This window comes from Mirounga angustirostris, unplaced genomic scaffold (genome assembly GCF_029215605.1).
Source record: "Mirounga angustirostris isolate CCGP_5_RB_7025 unplaced genomic scaffold, mMirAng1.0.hap1 SCAF_1, whole genome shotgun sequence".
Classification (NCBI taxonomy): Eukaryota; Metazoa; Chordata; class Mammalia; order Carnivora; family Phocidae; genus Mirounga; species Mirounga angustirostris.
This window is the reverse complement of record NW_026991709.1, coordinates 206003151-206018992: the sequence shown is the minus strand read 5'-3', so window position 1 is coordinate 206018992 and position 15842 is coordinate 206003151. Positions and strand designations below refer to the sequence as shown.

General features: G+C 51.3%; 1 protein-coding gene and 1 long non-coding RNA gene across 4 annotated transcripts in view; both read right to left on the bottom strand.

The window, feature by feature from the left end:
- Positions 1–14: 14 nt before the first annotated feature.
- Positions 15–8247, bottom strand: DDX39A (DExD-box helicase 39A). The gene is made up of 11 exons (XM_064569700.1): positions 7969–8247; positions 4036–4247; positions 3774–3901; positions 2849–2941; positions 2287–2470; positions 1453–1571; positions 996–1127; positions 796–905; positions 548–692; positions 251–398; positions 15–164 (listed from the first exon to the last, which is right to left on the bottom strand). The coding sequence occupies exons 2-11, from the start codon at positions 4241–4243 to the stop codon at positions 148–150; spliced, it is 1284 nt and encodes a 427-aa protein (XP_064425770.1). The 5' UTR covers positions 4244–4247; positions 7969–8247; the 3' UTR covers positions 15–147.
- Positions 8248–8322: 75 nt separating this feature from the next.
- The window catches only part of LOC123834015 (uncharacterized), a 10006-nt gene continuing 2486 nt past the window's right edge, over positions 8323–15842 (bottom strand). For all 3 annotated transcript variants that reach the window (XR_010404774.1, XR_010404775.1, XR_006788380.3), the window contains 2 exons: positions 13426–15840; positions 8323–8459 (listed from right to left, as the gene is read on the bottom strand). This is a non-coding gene — a long non-coding RNA (uncharacterized LOC123834015). The remainder of the gene's footprint in view (positions 8460–13425; positions 15841–15842) is intronic.

Here is a 15842-nt window from a genome sequence, read left to right as displayed (position 1 = left end):
GGCGGGAGCGAGGATTCCGTAATAAAACTTTACTCATACACAAATCTACAGCTTTTGAACAGTAAAAAGGAAGGCCCGCTGATGCCTAGAAAGAGGCCTGGAAGCAGCACTCAGGACACAGGGCCGCTCTGGCCATCAGGCGCGTGGTTACCGGCTCTGCTCAACTGTAAGACACACAGAGGGGAAGCCAGTGAGATGGGGAACAGGGGTTCCTGTCTGGGCCCAGCCCCTCGGCCCGCCCAACACTTACTGTATGTGGAGATGTCGATTTCTTCAGGAAGTTCTGCCACGTTCACTTCAAACCTGTCCTGAACATCATTGAGGATTTTGGCATCATTCTCGTCAGATACAAAAGTGATAGCCAGACCTTTGGTCCCAAAGCGACCTGCACGGGCCACCTGCAGGGTAACAGAAGCAGGGGGTCAGGCCACAGAGACATAACCTGGGGATCTGATGACAAGCAGGGCCACATCCTCATTCATTGCCCTCCCGCCCCCCCCCCCGGAGGGGGACGTCAGGGAAGTGACACGTCTGTGGAACCACTCACTCGGTGGAGGTAGGTGTCCGAGTCCTCGGGCATGTCATAGTTGAAGACGATGTTGACTCGCTCAATGTCCATCCCTCGGCCAAACAGATTGGTGGCCACCAGGATCCGCCGCTGAAAGTCTTTAAACTGCTGATAGCGTGACAGACTGGATGCAGGAGGAACAAGAGGCGGCCATCAGACACGGGGTTCCTGAGCGGCACTCCCCACGCAGTGCCTGCCTGGGGCCTCTGAGGGCGGCACGCACTCACCGCTCCTCCTGGGCCATGCCCCTGTGGATAGCAATGGCCGGGAAGTTCTGCTCCACGAGGAGCTGGGCCAGGGCCATGCAGCGCTGCACTGACTTCACGAAGATTACCACCTGCGAGGGAGGGAGGCAGGAAGCAGCGGTCAGAGTCAGAGCGCCCCCTCCCCCGCACCCAGAACCCCAGGAAGGGCCACACAGTGTCACCTGGTTAAACTCCAACACATCCAAGAGATCAAAGAGCTTGCGGTTCTTCTCACTGTCCTTGAGCTTGACGTAATACTGTTGCAATCCGTGCAGTGTGAGCTTGGTCTCATCGTCTACAAACACCTCCATGGGCTGTGCAGGAAGGGGCAGGCAGGGCTTACTTCCGGGCATCTGGCCTGCCCAGAACGTCCTAGCGAAGGACTCCATGCTGTGATGCTTCCTGGAGGGCGGGCTGTCTCCCAGTATACACCTCTCTCCCAACAGCTGACCTAAGCCCTGGTCTGACTCAGGTATAGACCAAGCTCAGCTCCCAGTCTGACAAGACACAGGGGGGAAGGCAGGCCCCTGGGCCTCCCAGCATTCTCGTGCAGTGAGGGAAGGGTGGGTGTCCTGGAGCAGCAATAGCTCAGGCCCCAGAACCCAGCAGGGCCAAAGCTGTCAGTCCCAGCCTACTCACGTCTTGCATGAACTTCCTGCAGACAGGCCTGATCTCCTTGCTCAGGGTGGCGCTGAACATCATGCACTGCTTCTCATGGGGTGTCAGACGGAAGATCTCCTGCACATCCCGCCGCATGTCTGGGTGGGGAGGGCAACAAACGGGTGCGCATGAGTGCCTGGCAGACCACGACCCCCACCCGAGACCAGCCCCAGCTCCTCCCAACCTGTGCCAGGGAGCCGTTAGCGCCTTGACGAGGGCGGTGTGAGCCGAGGAGTGGAGGGAGGGGTGAGTCCCGGGTGCCTGAGGGGCTGGACTCGGGGCGAGCACAGGCGCGAGAGGAGCTGCCATCCACTTACACGCTGCCAGAGCGGAGCAGCCGTGCCAGCGCGCCTCGAGCCACGCTTCAGGGAGGGGAGCCTGAGGCAGAGACAGCCGCTGGGGTGAGAGCTGCAGCCGCCTCCCAGGACACAAGCCCCATCTCCCACCGGCCCTGGCGGGGCTCACTCAGGGCAGGCAGGGGGCTAGAACTAACTCAGCAGGCGGCGAGGCCACCCCATTCCAAGGGCTAATACGTACACAGGCCCGGACGCGGCTCGTTTGGGCCCTGTGGCCCCACTCAGCTTGGGCTCAGAAGCAGCAGGTCACTCTGCCAATGCTAGAACTTGCCCTAAAATCATGTATAGAAGACCTGTGTGCCAGCTACCCACCTGACCCCTCTCTGAGGCAACCTTTGGCCTATCCTTTCACGGCCCACCTGGCTCTGAAGTCTGGGGGGCTAGGGGGGCTGTGAGGGTGGGGAGGGTGCGGCTGGGTGGGCCTCTGGCAGCTCCCATACCCAAAGAGGACGCTCACCCAGCTGCTCCAGCATCTTGTCACACTCGTCCAGCACGAAGTGCTTCACGTTCTTCAGGTTCAGGCTCCTGTTCCGCACCAGTGCCAGGATCCGGCCTGGTGTCCCCACTACGACATGGGGACAGTTCTTCTTCAATACCTCTTCATCCTTCTTGATGGAAAGGCCCCCAAAGAACACGGACACCTACGTAGGTGGGGAGAAAGTTGCTTTTGCCTGTCTAAACGCTGAAGGCTCACACCCACTCCAAGCTGATGGCCACCCAGCCTGTAGCCCTACCAGCTTCTGCTCCAGCGGCCCCCTAACCTCCTCCCCCGGCCCCCCCGCCCCGGCCTAGAGCCTGAGAGCCTGGCCATGACTCCAGTGGAAAGCAGCCCCATGGCTGGGACCAGCACAGGCCTCTGGGGGCCATGCATAATTCATCAGGCTTTTAAGGAACATAAACCACCGCAAACCTCAAAGGCAGCCTCTGCAGCCAAGCTTGGTAAACACTGGCTGGGCCAGAGCTGGGACAGCGAGGCTGCAGAGGACCATGCAGCACACCCAGCCCGGCCTGAGACTTACCTTGACACTGGGCATGTACTTGGAGAAGCGTTCGTACTCTTTGCTGATCTGGAAGGCAAGCTCCCGCGTATGGCACATGACCAGGACTGTCACCTGCAGGGCAGGTGGAAGAGAAACACTCAAGTCAGTGTCCCAAGTCCTGCCCCAGCCACAGCCCACACCAGTGCTCTCCCATAGGGGCCCATGTCCCTCAAGGGTGCCTGCCAGACTGCTCCCCACACCTCCTGCCACTGGAAGGTCCGGTCCAGATGCTCCACCTTCTCCCCACCCTTCGCCTGCCATTCACTCCCTGTGTCCCTTCAGCTAATGAGGACTGTCTCCTGCTGCTGGGATCCACAGGGAGACCTAGCTGGTGAGGTAACCCATGCTAACAGATTCCTGAGAGTCTACTCTCTGGCTGGCCCATGACCACCGAAGAAGGAGGCTGCTCCCGCCTTCATGCCCACGATGCCAAGTGCTGCGACCACACAGCCTCCCCGTGACTCTCCCTCTCCTTCAGTCGACCCTAAGGAAACCAGGGCTCGTGCACCCACACGCAGCCCATGGATGTGGGCCCCAGTATGACAAAAGCACAACACAGGAAGGCACCTCGATTCTCCAACAAAATTCATGTGTGAGGAAGTAACTGTCAGCAGCAATGGTAGTAACAAATCTTTATTCAGTACAATCTCACCTGAATAAACTTGTACAATCTAGAAAAGCACATGACAAATTAACAGCTGTACCTCTGGCAAGGAAAATCATGGGCCCTTTTCAGTTTTCCCTCTCAGCTGATCATTTCTGGGGGGATTCTGTCACAACTAAGTATGGTACTTAATCTCAAAAGCCCACAAAGAGTACACAGGATCGGAAACGTTTAACACGGGGAGTGGTAGACACTGGCGCCTCAGGCAGCTCGGGCCCAACAGGGAGGGCGCCCACCCACCTGTCCGTTTACTGGCTCGATCTGCTGCAGGGTGGCCAGCACGAAGACTGCCGTCTTGCCCATCCCAGACTTGGCCTGGCACAGGACGTCCATGCCCAGGATGGCTTGGGGAATACACTCGTGCTGGACTGAGGGAGAGAGCACGCATGAGCGACCAGAAACCGGATGCTCCCTGGGTGCAGGCTCCTCGCCAGGTGGCTGAGGAGACCACAGTGAGGGCGCTCAGAGGAGGCTCTTGGCAGGGGAAACCAGGGAGGCATACCCTCAGATGGATGCTCAAAGCCACAGTCCACTATGGCCCTCAGGAGCTCTGGCTTTAGCAGAAAGTCCCTGAAGCCAGAGCTGTGGATGGAAACATAGGAACCCTTGACGTCTTTCTTGGGGGGAGCAGGAGTGCTCTCTGGAGGAGCCTGGGGCTCTTCATCTTCCTCATAATCCAGAAGCTCATTTTCCACATCCTGTTCTGCCATGGTGCTGAGAACAGAGGAAGGAGAAGAGCTGAAGGAAGCGAATGAAAAAAACCCACCCATCGAGGGTCACTGAGGGAGAAGGCTGCGCAGCAGCTGCGGTCTGTTGACACAGGTCCAAGAGGAGCAAGTCACTGGAGCCGTCTTACAAGCCGGCACAGAAAGGACCCAGATGATGAAGCTGATGGCCATCACTCTCTGACCCCTTTCCCTCATACCCTCCCCCCAGCCCACACACTCCTGCAGAAAGTCCCACCAGCTCCACCTGGGAAGCACCTCCTAGCCTAGCCTGTCGTGGTCACACCCTGCCCTGCTGTAAGCCACCTCATCTTTCTCTGGGCTCCTGTCCCCCATGCCCACACATGCACACACCCCTCCACCTCCAGGGCCTCCCTCTGCTCCGAGTGAAATCCCCATACTTCCCTATGGTTCTCACATCCTTCCTCGTTGGCCCTTGCACACCTCATTCCACATTACCCCTTTCAAACCACTCCCAGCCTTGCCTGGCTGCTCAGACTCATCAAGCCCCTACCCCCAAGCTTTTGCAGCACATTGCCACCACCAGGAAAACTCTAATGAGCCACCTCAGCCCACCTAACCCAAAGGAGCTCGCTCCCCACCACTGCCCAAGGAGTCCACCAGGCCTGCACGGGGTAGGACCCCTGAGACCAGAAGATGTGGCTGCCAGAATGCTGGAGAGACCTGAGTCTGTGTGAGAGCATAGTCTGCCCTGCCCCAGCTCCTCCCGCTATTTGTGGTCTGCACAGGGGAATAATTAAGTACTCTCATGAACAGGCCTCCCACTGGGCCCAGGCCAATAAAAATAGAGCTGAGATGGTAAATAGAATTAATACAAAGCTTGCTCACCTCCTGGCTTTATTTAATCCAATACAGCACCTACTGGGTGCAAGCTACAAGAGACCCCAAAGTGAGAATATGATCTTTTGTCCTCCCAACCCCACCCCAGCCTCCAAGTCTAGAGGGAGGAAGAGCTGAAGCAGTCACTCTTCTTCCTGAGCTGAATGTGGAGGGTCCTGGGCCCACTTTATGGCCCTCCCTCTCTCATTCTCTCCATGACTTCATCCAGCCCCAGGGCTTTAACCACCTCTGTGTGAGAGACCTCCCAAACTTCTGTCTCTATGCGGTGACAGCTCTCCTCAACAACAGCCTCTGTTACCCAGCTTCCTCGTCCACATCTCCCCTTGGAACCTGAACGCAAAATACCCAGAGCAAACCCTCTGTTTCTTCCTGCAGACCTGCTTCTCAAAAAAGGCAATTCCATTCTCTCAATGGCTCTTTCTCTCCCCCTGTCCAGTCAGCCAACAGGTCCCAATAGGACAATTAGGCCACTTCTTGCCCCTGCTACCTCACTGGTCCCAAGCTACCTTCACCTTTCTTTCTTTTTATATATTTACTTAAATAATCTCTACACCCAACGTGGGGCTCAAACTCTGGACCCCAAGATCAAGAGTCGCATGCTCTTCTGACTGAGCCAGCCAGGTGCCCCTTCACCGTTCTTTTTTAAAATTATAACAGCTTTACTGAGATATTCACATGCTATACCATTCACCACTTAAAATGTACAACTCACTGATTTTTAGTGTTCTTAGTACAGTCAGAAATATGTGCAACGATCACCACAGTTGGAATGCATTACACATTTCACTTGGTCTTCAAAAAGATCATACCCTTTACCTATCATCCTCCCCATCCCAACCCCCTTGGTTACCACTAACCTACTTTCTTTTCCATGAATTTGTTGTTTCAGACATCTCATAAATGGAATCATACAATATGTCACCATTCATCCAGCTTCTTTCACTTGGCATGTTTTGACACTGATCCACTTTGTAGTATGCATCAGTACCTTAATCCTTGTCATAGCTGAACATTCCCTTGCATGGGTATACCAGTTGATCCATTGTCAGTTGATGGGTATTTGGGCACCATCACCTCTTGCTTGGATTATGCTAATACTAATGGTCTCCTCACTGGTCTCCCTGTTTTCCATCCCCCTCCATCTTCTCTCCCCACAACAGCCAGAGGGAGCCCATTAAAGCTACATCAGAGAATGTCACCCCTCTGCTCAAAACCCTCCCAGGCTCCCACTGTGCTCCGAATAAAACTGAAAAGAGTCCTCACCATGACCTACGAGACCCTACACGAACTGACCCCCCTCTACGCTCAAACCTCATCTCCTCCATCACCCTTACTCACTGGCCTTGCTGCTGTGCCTCAAACCTGCCTCAGCACCTCTGCACTTGCTGTTCCTGCTGCCCACAACGGTCATGAATCCCTCTGCTTTCTTCAGGACTCTTGCTCCGGAAGGGCATTTCTTGCAAGCCACAACTAAAAAAGCACCCTTTTTTTAGGTCATGCCTGTCAGCCCTTTTGCCCAGCCCAGAGCCTAAAACAGATAAGCACTCAACAGCAATGGCTGAATGAATAGAATCAGAATTGAGGCCTCAAGGCAGAGTTTAGGGGCTAGAACAAGCATATACCCTTATCTGATTCTTGAAAAAAAAAGTACTCGGAACAGGAAGGGGTTACTTCCCATGCAGCCAGGCCCTTGTGAGGAATGGAGAGCAAGACTGGCTGGTAGAAGTAGAGGCAGAGAACAAAGCTGGGAAAACTGTTTAAGTCGAGGACATTCATACTTTGTTAAGCAATAAGGAATCGATGATTAAATTTTTGAGTTGAGTGACTCAACTGTCCCAGAGCAATTTACTCCAGAGTAGAAGATGAGTGGGGAATGAGACCAGCAACAGGGAAAACTAGTCACCAAGGGAGGATTAACCAGGGTGGGGGTGTTATGAGGGAAGAATAAGGTGGAACATTCAACAGGGCAGGGCTATCTCCTGGGTAATCTCTGGGCAGAGGAGAGCTAGAGTCACCTGCTCTGACCTTCAAACCTGAGTGACCAAGAGGAAATGGTGCATTTAAAAGATACAGGTCAAAAGAAATCGTTTTGTTCTTAGGGGGAGACAGATTCAGGGACAGCCTGAGTTTGAGGCACAAAATCTAAAGCTCAAAACAAATTAGAGGGGGCAAGGACTGCTGGGGTTTGTCCCACCCAGCGGGGGTGGCTGCGACGGCTGAGGCCCCAGGAGCAGATGAACTTGAAAGCTGACACCGGAAAAGTGACAATTCAAACACGCCCACGGGTACCCACTCACTCTCAAAGTGCCCCCAGGGAAGACTTCCACCTCGGAGTTTGCCTTTTGAGACATCTTTTTTGCTCTAAATCTCTGGAACCCCGAATCCCTTAAACGCAGAGCAAGAATATAGCAGAGTGGGGGAGGGCAAGTCCCTGGGACTTGAAGAAGCCTGTCGCGTCTACAAGCTCGGGTTACTCCCACCGCAACCCCAGACCCTGGCGCCGCCCCACCCCCCGAGTCCCCCCCCTAAACGGCCTAGGCGGTCTCCTCGGACAAGCTTTCGCCCCAAGTCGGGTTCGACCTGTGGGCCGCCATGACAGCCTACTCCCGGAAGCGGGCATGCTCCCCGCGCGCTAACAGCCACCGGCCCCCCCCCCTTTGCGCATGCGCTGTGGCGTTCAACGGCCACTGCCGCGCGCGGCGGACGCCCCAACCGCCACGCCCCCCCTTGTCTCGCGCCCCCTCTTCTTCCTCCTCCCCTTAACCTCCGGCGTTTCCCCTCGCCCGCTCGCTCGCCCGCAGGTCCGAAGTCTCCGCACCGCGGCCCCGCGCCCCGGGCCCATCGCTCACCTGGTTCCCCGTTCGCCTCCGCGTGCTGCGAGGAGCGCCGTCCGACTCTGGTTACCGGTCGCGCGCCTCAACACGAGCGGCAGCGCTTCCTGCCTCCTACGTCGGTCTGCGGCTCTGCTCACTGGACTGCTGGCTTTTCATTCAAGAGAGACGGAAGCGATGATTGGATCCTGCAAGAGGCGTCTGGAGGCTATTGGTGAAGAGAGGAAACAGGGCGTGCCTCATGCCTCAGGTTCATTGGTCAATCTAAAAGTAGGCGCCCTGGGCTAAGGCCGACGTGGGACCGTGCGCTGTCACGTGATTGGCGGTTTGCCTTCGGTGGGCGTCGCCATATTTACTACTGGCCGCCGAAGCCGGGGATGATTTGCCTTTGGCGAGTGTCTCGCCTTTATGTAACGTGGCTTCTACGTCTGGCATGGAGTTCAGGGCTTTTGAAGTGGGCGTTAGCCCGCGGCCACTTGGTTCTCCAGGGTGGAGGCTCTGAAAGAGTCCTGAGAAGGATTGGGAGGTCGGAATGACTCCTGCGTGAAGAGGACAGTTTGCACCCGCCGTTGACGGTTCCCATTTGCTGAGAGTCTTGTCCTGGGGCAGACTCTGTGCTGGTGGCCATGCAGGTTCGGGCCACAAAACTCAAACCAGGATGTTTTAGTCATGAAACTTTTTTTTTTAATTTTACTTTTTCCTTCTATTACATTTTTCCAACCTTATCCGCCCACCCCCCCACCCCCCCGGTACTTTACTGAGGTAAAGTTTATAGTAAAAAGAAAAGGTCCACTGATTTTTGAAAATTGGCAGCCAAGTGACAGTTGCCCAGTGAAGATGCAGAACATTTCCATGACCCCAGAAAGTTCTGTTGTGCCCCTCTCGGGTGAACCGCACGCCTTCCCCCTCATCAGGCAAAACACTATGTGGATTTCTGTAATAATGGATTAGTTCTGATCTTGAATTTCATAAAAACAGAATCATGCAATAGATTGCCTTTTGTATCTGGCTTCTTTGGGTCAACAAACTGTTTTTGAGATTTGTCCGTGTGCTGCATGTATCAGTAGTTCTTTTTCTTTGCTGAGTAGTAGTCCACGGTATAGCCACAATATAGCCAATGTAGTTTCTCCATTCACCCATTAATGGACATTTGGTTGTTCCAAGTGTTTGGCCATTATCAATGAAGCTTGTAGAAGTATTTTCATGAACCTAAGTTCACTTCTCTAGGGCAAATGCCAAGGAATGGAATGGTAGGCTGTAGGTCATTTGTGTGTTCCATTATAGTAGATCGTGACAGTTTTCCTAAGTTGATCTGCTTTACACTCCCACTAGGCACCCTGTGAAAGTCCCAGTTACTCCCACTCCCTGCATATACCTGCATCCGTCTTTCTCAGCTGTGTTTTGATTTGGGGATTTGGGATGGTGGGGGGAAAGGGAGGAGAGAGAAGCTGGTCAAACATGCATTTCATGCACTGCCACAGCATTCCAATCTGCCTAAGCCCCTGACACAGTTAAACCTTCCTCCACAGTTTTCCGGGGAAATTCTAGCCTTTCAATTTCATTTAGTGTAGGCTATCTTGGGGTCCATGTTCTAGACAACAAATTCAGAGCTGATATCACCAGAGGTACAACTTCAGTCAAAAAGCCCAATGAAGAGAAAGCAGTCAATTGAGAGGGAGGCTTTAAATAATAAAGCGTAGATATTGTAGGTAATAATTATACCATAACACTTAGAGTGTGCCCAGCAGGGCCAGGATGAGGGTGAGGCATGCAAAATTTAAGGGGGCACCAAAAACTGTCATCCAAATAATTTTAATACACTATTTTAAAATCAAAATTAATTTTTAAAATCTATGATGAACAAAATACCAAAATGTTAAGTAAAAACAGGATCAGTAACCGTGCTGCATGGAGCAAAGCCGTATTAGTGCCCGAGGCAAAAGTGAAAGATCAGGATTACTGATCCTGTCTTTATCTGGACTTTTTGCATTGATTTTGATTTCAAAAATTATTGCATTAAAGCACTGTGTCTTGATTTTTGGCACCCCCTTAAATGTTGTACCTGAAGCGAATGCCTCACTTTCCTCACCTAGTTCCCACCCTGGTACTCAGTCTTGTTCTGAGAAATCTAAGCTATCAACTGACTGAATCCCCCACCTGGAGCAGATTAGTGCATATATTAGCATATCCATTGTCAGGCGGGTGACCTGAGGTCCAGAGAGGGTTAGTTCCAGCCCCGGGGTCACACAGATGGCAGGGATCCAAGCCCAAGCCATCTCCCTCCATTAGACTTGGCTACATCCTACAAAGGTGGAGATAGAAGCCAAAGCCAGGTAACTTGGAAGCCCAGAGAAAACCTGTCCCTGGGGAAAGAGGAGGTGCCCCAGGAAAGCAGAGGAGAGGCAAGCTTGGAATAATTAAATCATCTGAGGTGAGTTACGGAGGAGACAGCCAAAGCCAGTTGAGTCCTGTTGACAAGCGTGAAAATTAATAAAGGGAAAGCTCACTAAAATAAAGTTGGGAGGCCAGAAGAGGGAGCTCTCTCACAATACCACTCCTTGTCAGCCCTTTACATTCCCACCTGGAAGCCTATACTTTTACTGCCCTAGCCGGAGGAGGAAAGATTTTTCTCCTGAGCCAGCAACAGCCCAGCCAATGAGAGACAGTCACGACTCAGCCAATGAAAAGCCACTACACTTTGAGGGGCACCTGGCTGGCTCAGTGGGTGGAGCATGGAAACACTCCATCTCAGGGGTTGTGAGTTTGAGCCCCACATTGGGTACAGAGATTACTAAAAAAAAAAAAAAAAGAAGTCTTAAAAAAGAAAGAAATAAAAAGAAAGAAGAAAGAGAGAGAAAGAAAAAAGAAAGAAAGAGAAAGAAAGAAAGAAGAAAGAAGAAAGAAAGAAGAAAGAAAGGAAGGAAGAAAGGAAGAAAGGAAGAAAGGAAGAAAGGAAGAAAGAAAGAAAGAAAGAAAGAAAGAAAAAGAAAGATGCCTGTGTGGCTCAATCAGTTAAGCCTCAGACTCTTGATTTTGGCTCAGGTCATGATCTCAGGGCCGTGAGCCCTGTGTCAGGCTCTGTGCTGGGCATGGAGCCTGCTAAAAATTCTCTCTCCCTCTGCCCCTCCCCCATCAAAAAAAAGAAAAAAGCCCCTACACTTTGAACTCCCAATTTATTCCAATGGAATTTCGTTTATAATATCCCCTCCCAACTCCCTCCTTCCACTGTGAAAGTGCATTCTTCCATCTTGTACTCTGGACTTGCCTATGGTTTTGCCATAGCTTGCTTGTCACAAGTTAAAATTCTCTACTATTGCCAAATAAACCGATTTGCTGGTAAAATAACTGATGGTTTAAGGTTAACAAAATTCTGGGGAAACAGGAAAACACCCCAGCACACCCCCATCCATGCAGCCAGGGGGAGCTTCTACTATTCAGAAACAAAACACCAGTTTTAAACCCGGAGATGATCAGAGCCTCCTAAAGTACATCCAACCACTCAAGATAAACAAATGTTACCTAACTTTGTCATATTGGCTTGATTCACTGCAGAATTATTTTAAGATATAAACTATCTTAAAGCATACCCACTCGAAAGAAAGAACACCCACTCAAATGGCTAAAAAGAAAAAAAGTGACACAACCAACGGCTTGACCAAGAATTCTCATCCGCTGCTAGCAAGCATGTAGAATGGGGAAAATACTTTGGAAAATGATTTGGCAGTTTGTAATAACCAGGGTTTCTCAATCTTGGCAGTACTGACACTTGGCCTGGCACATTCTTCGCGGTGGGGCGGTCCTGTGCATTGTAGGATGTTGAGCAGCATCCCTGGCCTCCCCCCAGTAGATGCCAGTAGGGGTGACAACTAAAAATGTCTCCGGACATTGCTAATGTCCCCCCTGGTGGAGGGGGCAAAATCACTCCAGATGAGATCTTTTGGGCTAAATATCATGACATCATGGCTAAGCAATCCTCCTAGGTATAGATCTAACAGTTAATGAAACACTTTTTGCCCACAAAAAGATATGAACAAGGAAAGTTCTTTCCATAATAATCCCAAGCTGGAAATAACCCAAATGTCCATCAACAAGTAAATGGGTAGGGGCACCTGGGTGGCTCAGTTGGTTAAGCATCTGTCTTCAGCTCAAGTCGTGATCCAGCGGTCCTGGGATCAAGTCCTACATTGGGCTCCCTGCTCAGCGAGGAGTCTCTTTCTCCCTCTCCCTCTGCCTCTCCCCCTTGCTCATGCTCTCTCTCTCTCTCACTCACTCTCTTTCTTTTAAGTAAATAAATAAAATCTTACCAATCAAAAACTAAAAGACACACCTTAGAGTTAAAATGGAAGTCACCTGTGTTCACTTTCCCACTTCCCCTCCCCTCCCCCACTACAGAAACAACAACCTAAATAAAAAGAACTATACTGAACTGACCCCTTGTTCTGTGCTTTACAAGAATTAATTCATGGGGCGCCTGGGTGGCTCAGCCGTTGGGCATCTGCCTTCAGCTCGGGTAGTGATCCCGGGGTCCTGGATCGAGGCCCGCTTCGGGCTCCCCGCTCTGCGGGGAGCCTGCTTCTCCTTCTCCCACTCCCCGTGCTTGTGTTCCCTCTCTCGCTGTGTCTCTGTCAAATAAATGAAATCTTTAAAAAAAAAAAAAAGAATTAATTCATTTAAGCTCCCCAGCAATCCTATGAGGGCAGGTGCCACTCTGCCATCCGCTCTTACAGATGAAGAAACTGAAGCGCAGAGCAGAGGAGTAACTTCCTCAGAATCTGACTGTTGGTATGTAGTGGTGCCAGGAGATGACCTCACTCCCCTCATTCAGGGTGCCAGGCACACCAGGAACACACTACTCCCGGAGTTTTGTTTTTTTTTTTTTTAAGATTTTATTTATTTATTTGACAGAGAGAGACACAGCGAGAGAGGGAACACAAGCAGGGGGAGTGGGAGAGGGAGAAGCAGGCTCCCCGCAGAGCAGGGAGCCCGATGTGGGACTTGATCCCAGGACCCTGGGATCATGACCTGAGCCGAAGGCAGTCACCCAACCAACTGAGCCACCCAGGCGCCCCCGGAGTTTTTTTAATAAACTTGATACATAGTTCCACTTTCTGTTTTCCAGTAATTGATATAAACAGTATCAAACTGTATCTTTTTTTTCCTACTTTTATTTTTTTTTTTATCCCTCCTCAACCCAAAGTTTGTGAGTTTAGCTTTGTTGATACATTTAACCTTTCTGGTATCAGATGAATATTTCTTTTTCTGGCCCCCAGCTGGCTGGTGGGAGGCTTGGTTTGCAAAGAGCCTTTTGAGAAAGAATCCTCATTCAGTTTCTCCCCTGCTAAGAAGCCATCAGCGGCTTCCACCATGTTCAGGGTCAAGTTTGAACTCCGGGGAGTGCTGGACCCCCTCCATCCCCGCCATCTGTGGCATGGGTCCCTACTCCAGGTGCATCAGCACTAAACACTCCAGCCATACCCCATGATGTCCTGTTTGTTCAACCACTTGTTCATCCAGCAGCTATTTATTCGAGCACCTTCCATGTGCTAGACACTGTTCTAGGAGCTGGGGACTCAGCAGTGAACAAGACAATGATCTCTGTTCTTGGAGAGCTGACATCCTGATTGAGACAGACAAGGAAGAAAATAGAGTAAAATCTATTAAAATTTGCAAGGAAGAGAAATGGAGCTATGTGAGGGGTAGTTTGGTAGCAGGCAGGGAGTACTCTCAGAAGGCATTTGAGCAAAGATGGAAATGAAGTGAAGAAGAAAGAATGCCAAGATGAGAAGGAAAAACACTGTAGGCAGAAAGGAACAGCAAGTACAAAGGCCCTGAGGTAGTAATGGGCTTTTTTGAGGAGTGGTGAGGAGGCCAGAGTGGTGTGAATGAGGGGAGCAGAATGGAGATGAGGGGAAGAATCAGGACGTGCCAAATTCTCCCTCACCCACTTCTAGGGCTTTGCCCTGTTGTTCCTTCAACCAGACACCCTATTCCTCTTTATCTACTTTGTGGTTTCCTAATTTGTCCTTAGTGCCAGCCCTTCTGCCTCTTCCACAGTGGGGCAGCTGCCTCCTTAAGGCATGGGTCGTCTTGGGATACCTTTCTCCTGACACCTCACACTGTGTCCACTCACACATTCTGCAAAGATTGAGTGAGTGTAGGCCAAATGTTGAGCAATTTCAGAGAGGAGTGACAGTTAAAATAAATAAAACAGGGCCATATTTATAATAAATATGATAGGGTATGGAAAGTTCTCTCAGAAGAGGTGACGTTTAAACAGAGACCTAAATGATCAGAAAAGGCTAGCCTTGGGGAGATGGGATGGAAGGGCATTCCAGACCAGAAAACAGCCAGTGTAAAGGCCCTGTGGTTGGAAGTAAAGTGAGAATATTTGAGGAACAGAAGGAAGGCCAGTGTTGCTGGATGGGGATGAGGGGAGTAGAGGGGGATGCAGCTGGACAGGTGGGCAGAGGCCTGACAAGACTACCCTGTAGACCAGGTAAGGGACAGGTGTTTTTCCTAAGACCTTCAGAGAACCAGGGACAGGTTAGAGTTTCCGAGGCCCCAAAGCAGACTGGAGAGGGGCCAGAGCAGCTGCAGGGAGGTGCCAGTGCAGTTACCATATTTAGTTGAGATTGCACAATGAGTCCTTGGTCTCCCTCTTTCAAGCCTGAGTGCGACTCTGTTTCCAGTGCCACCAAAGTCCCCAGCGGGCATCGATAAATATCCACTGAATAAACGAATGTTGGAAGGTTGGAGTGAGAATTTGGCAGGGTTCCCCAGCTCCATCCAGGGAGGAGGGAGCCTGGGACCTGGCAGGCAGCAGAAAGCCCATCCCTGAACACAGTGGCCCAGTCCCTGGGTCAGCTTGGAGCCTAGCTTTGCCGCATCCTCCCCACCTGTAACACAGATGGGCTGAAGAATTAGAAGAAGACAGGGCAAGGGCTATAAACACACCAGCTCCATAACTGGGGATTCTCCTCAGTTATAACTGAGGACACCTCACCCTGTGTCTACTCACTCATTCCACAAAACCTGAGTGAGCATAGGCCAAATGCTGGTCAATTTCAGAGGAGTGACAGTTTAAATAAAACAGGGCCATATTTTAAATAAATATGACAGCATAGAATGGTCTCTCAGAGAAGGTGACATTTATTTCTTTTTTAAAGATTTTATTTATTTGACAGAGAGAGAGACAGCGAGAGAGGGAACACAAGCAGGGGGAGTGGGAGAGGGAGAAGCAGGTTTCCCGCTGAGCAGGGAGCCTGATGCGGTGCTTGATCCCAAGACCCTGGGATCATGACCTGAGCCGAAGGTAGATGCTTAACGACTGAGCCACCCAGGCGCCCCAGAGAAGGTGACATTTAAATGGAGACCTAAATTATCCAAAAGTCTTGGGGAGATATGTGCCTCAGTTTCCTCAACTGTAAATTGGGAGCAAAAGAAATAACTCAAAGGGTTCTTTAATTCAACTGATAAATAATCGAGGGACAGCCAGGAGGCTGGTGTGGCTGGACGGAGTGAGCAAGGGGAAGATGTGAAAGCGAAGGTGAAGGAGGTAAATAGTGCAAGGCCTGTGGTCTTCCAGCAGGACTTTGGCTTCTGCTCTAAAGAAAGTGGGAGCCACGGAGGGATCTAGGCGGAAAAGGGATGTGACCTGACTCAGGTGTTCACAGGCATCCTTAGGCTGTTGTGGGGAAAATAAACTAGGAAGTAAAGGTCGGAGCCCAGAGTCCCGGAAGGAGGCTACTGCGCTGGTCCAGGTGAGTGGTGAGACCGGACCAGGTGGGGGCCTTTGAAGGGGTTTCTGGATTCTGGATCGGTGTCATTCTGGATTCTGGATCGGTGTCATTCTCCTCCTCCTCCTCCTCCTTTTTCTTTCTCTGTTAAAACCT

Bases quoted from the DNA above. Each gene is read 5' to 3' on its own strand.
- DDX39A (XM_064569700.1), bottom strand. From the start codon at position 4,243: ATGGCAGAACAGGATGTGGAAAATGAGCTTCTGGATTATGAGGAAGAT. The intron at 2,942-3,773 runs GTGGGTGGGCGC...CCTGCCCTGCAG, and splicing joins TCGAGCCAGTAAACGGACAG to GTGACAGTCCTGGTCATGTG. The intron at 1,572-2,286 runs GTGAGCGTCCTC...CTCCCCACCCAG, and splicing joins CAAGATGCTGGAGCAGCTGG to ACATGCGGCGGGATGTGCAG.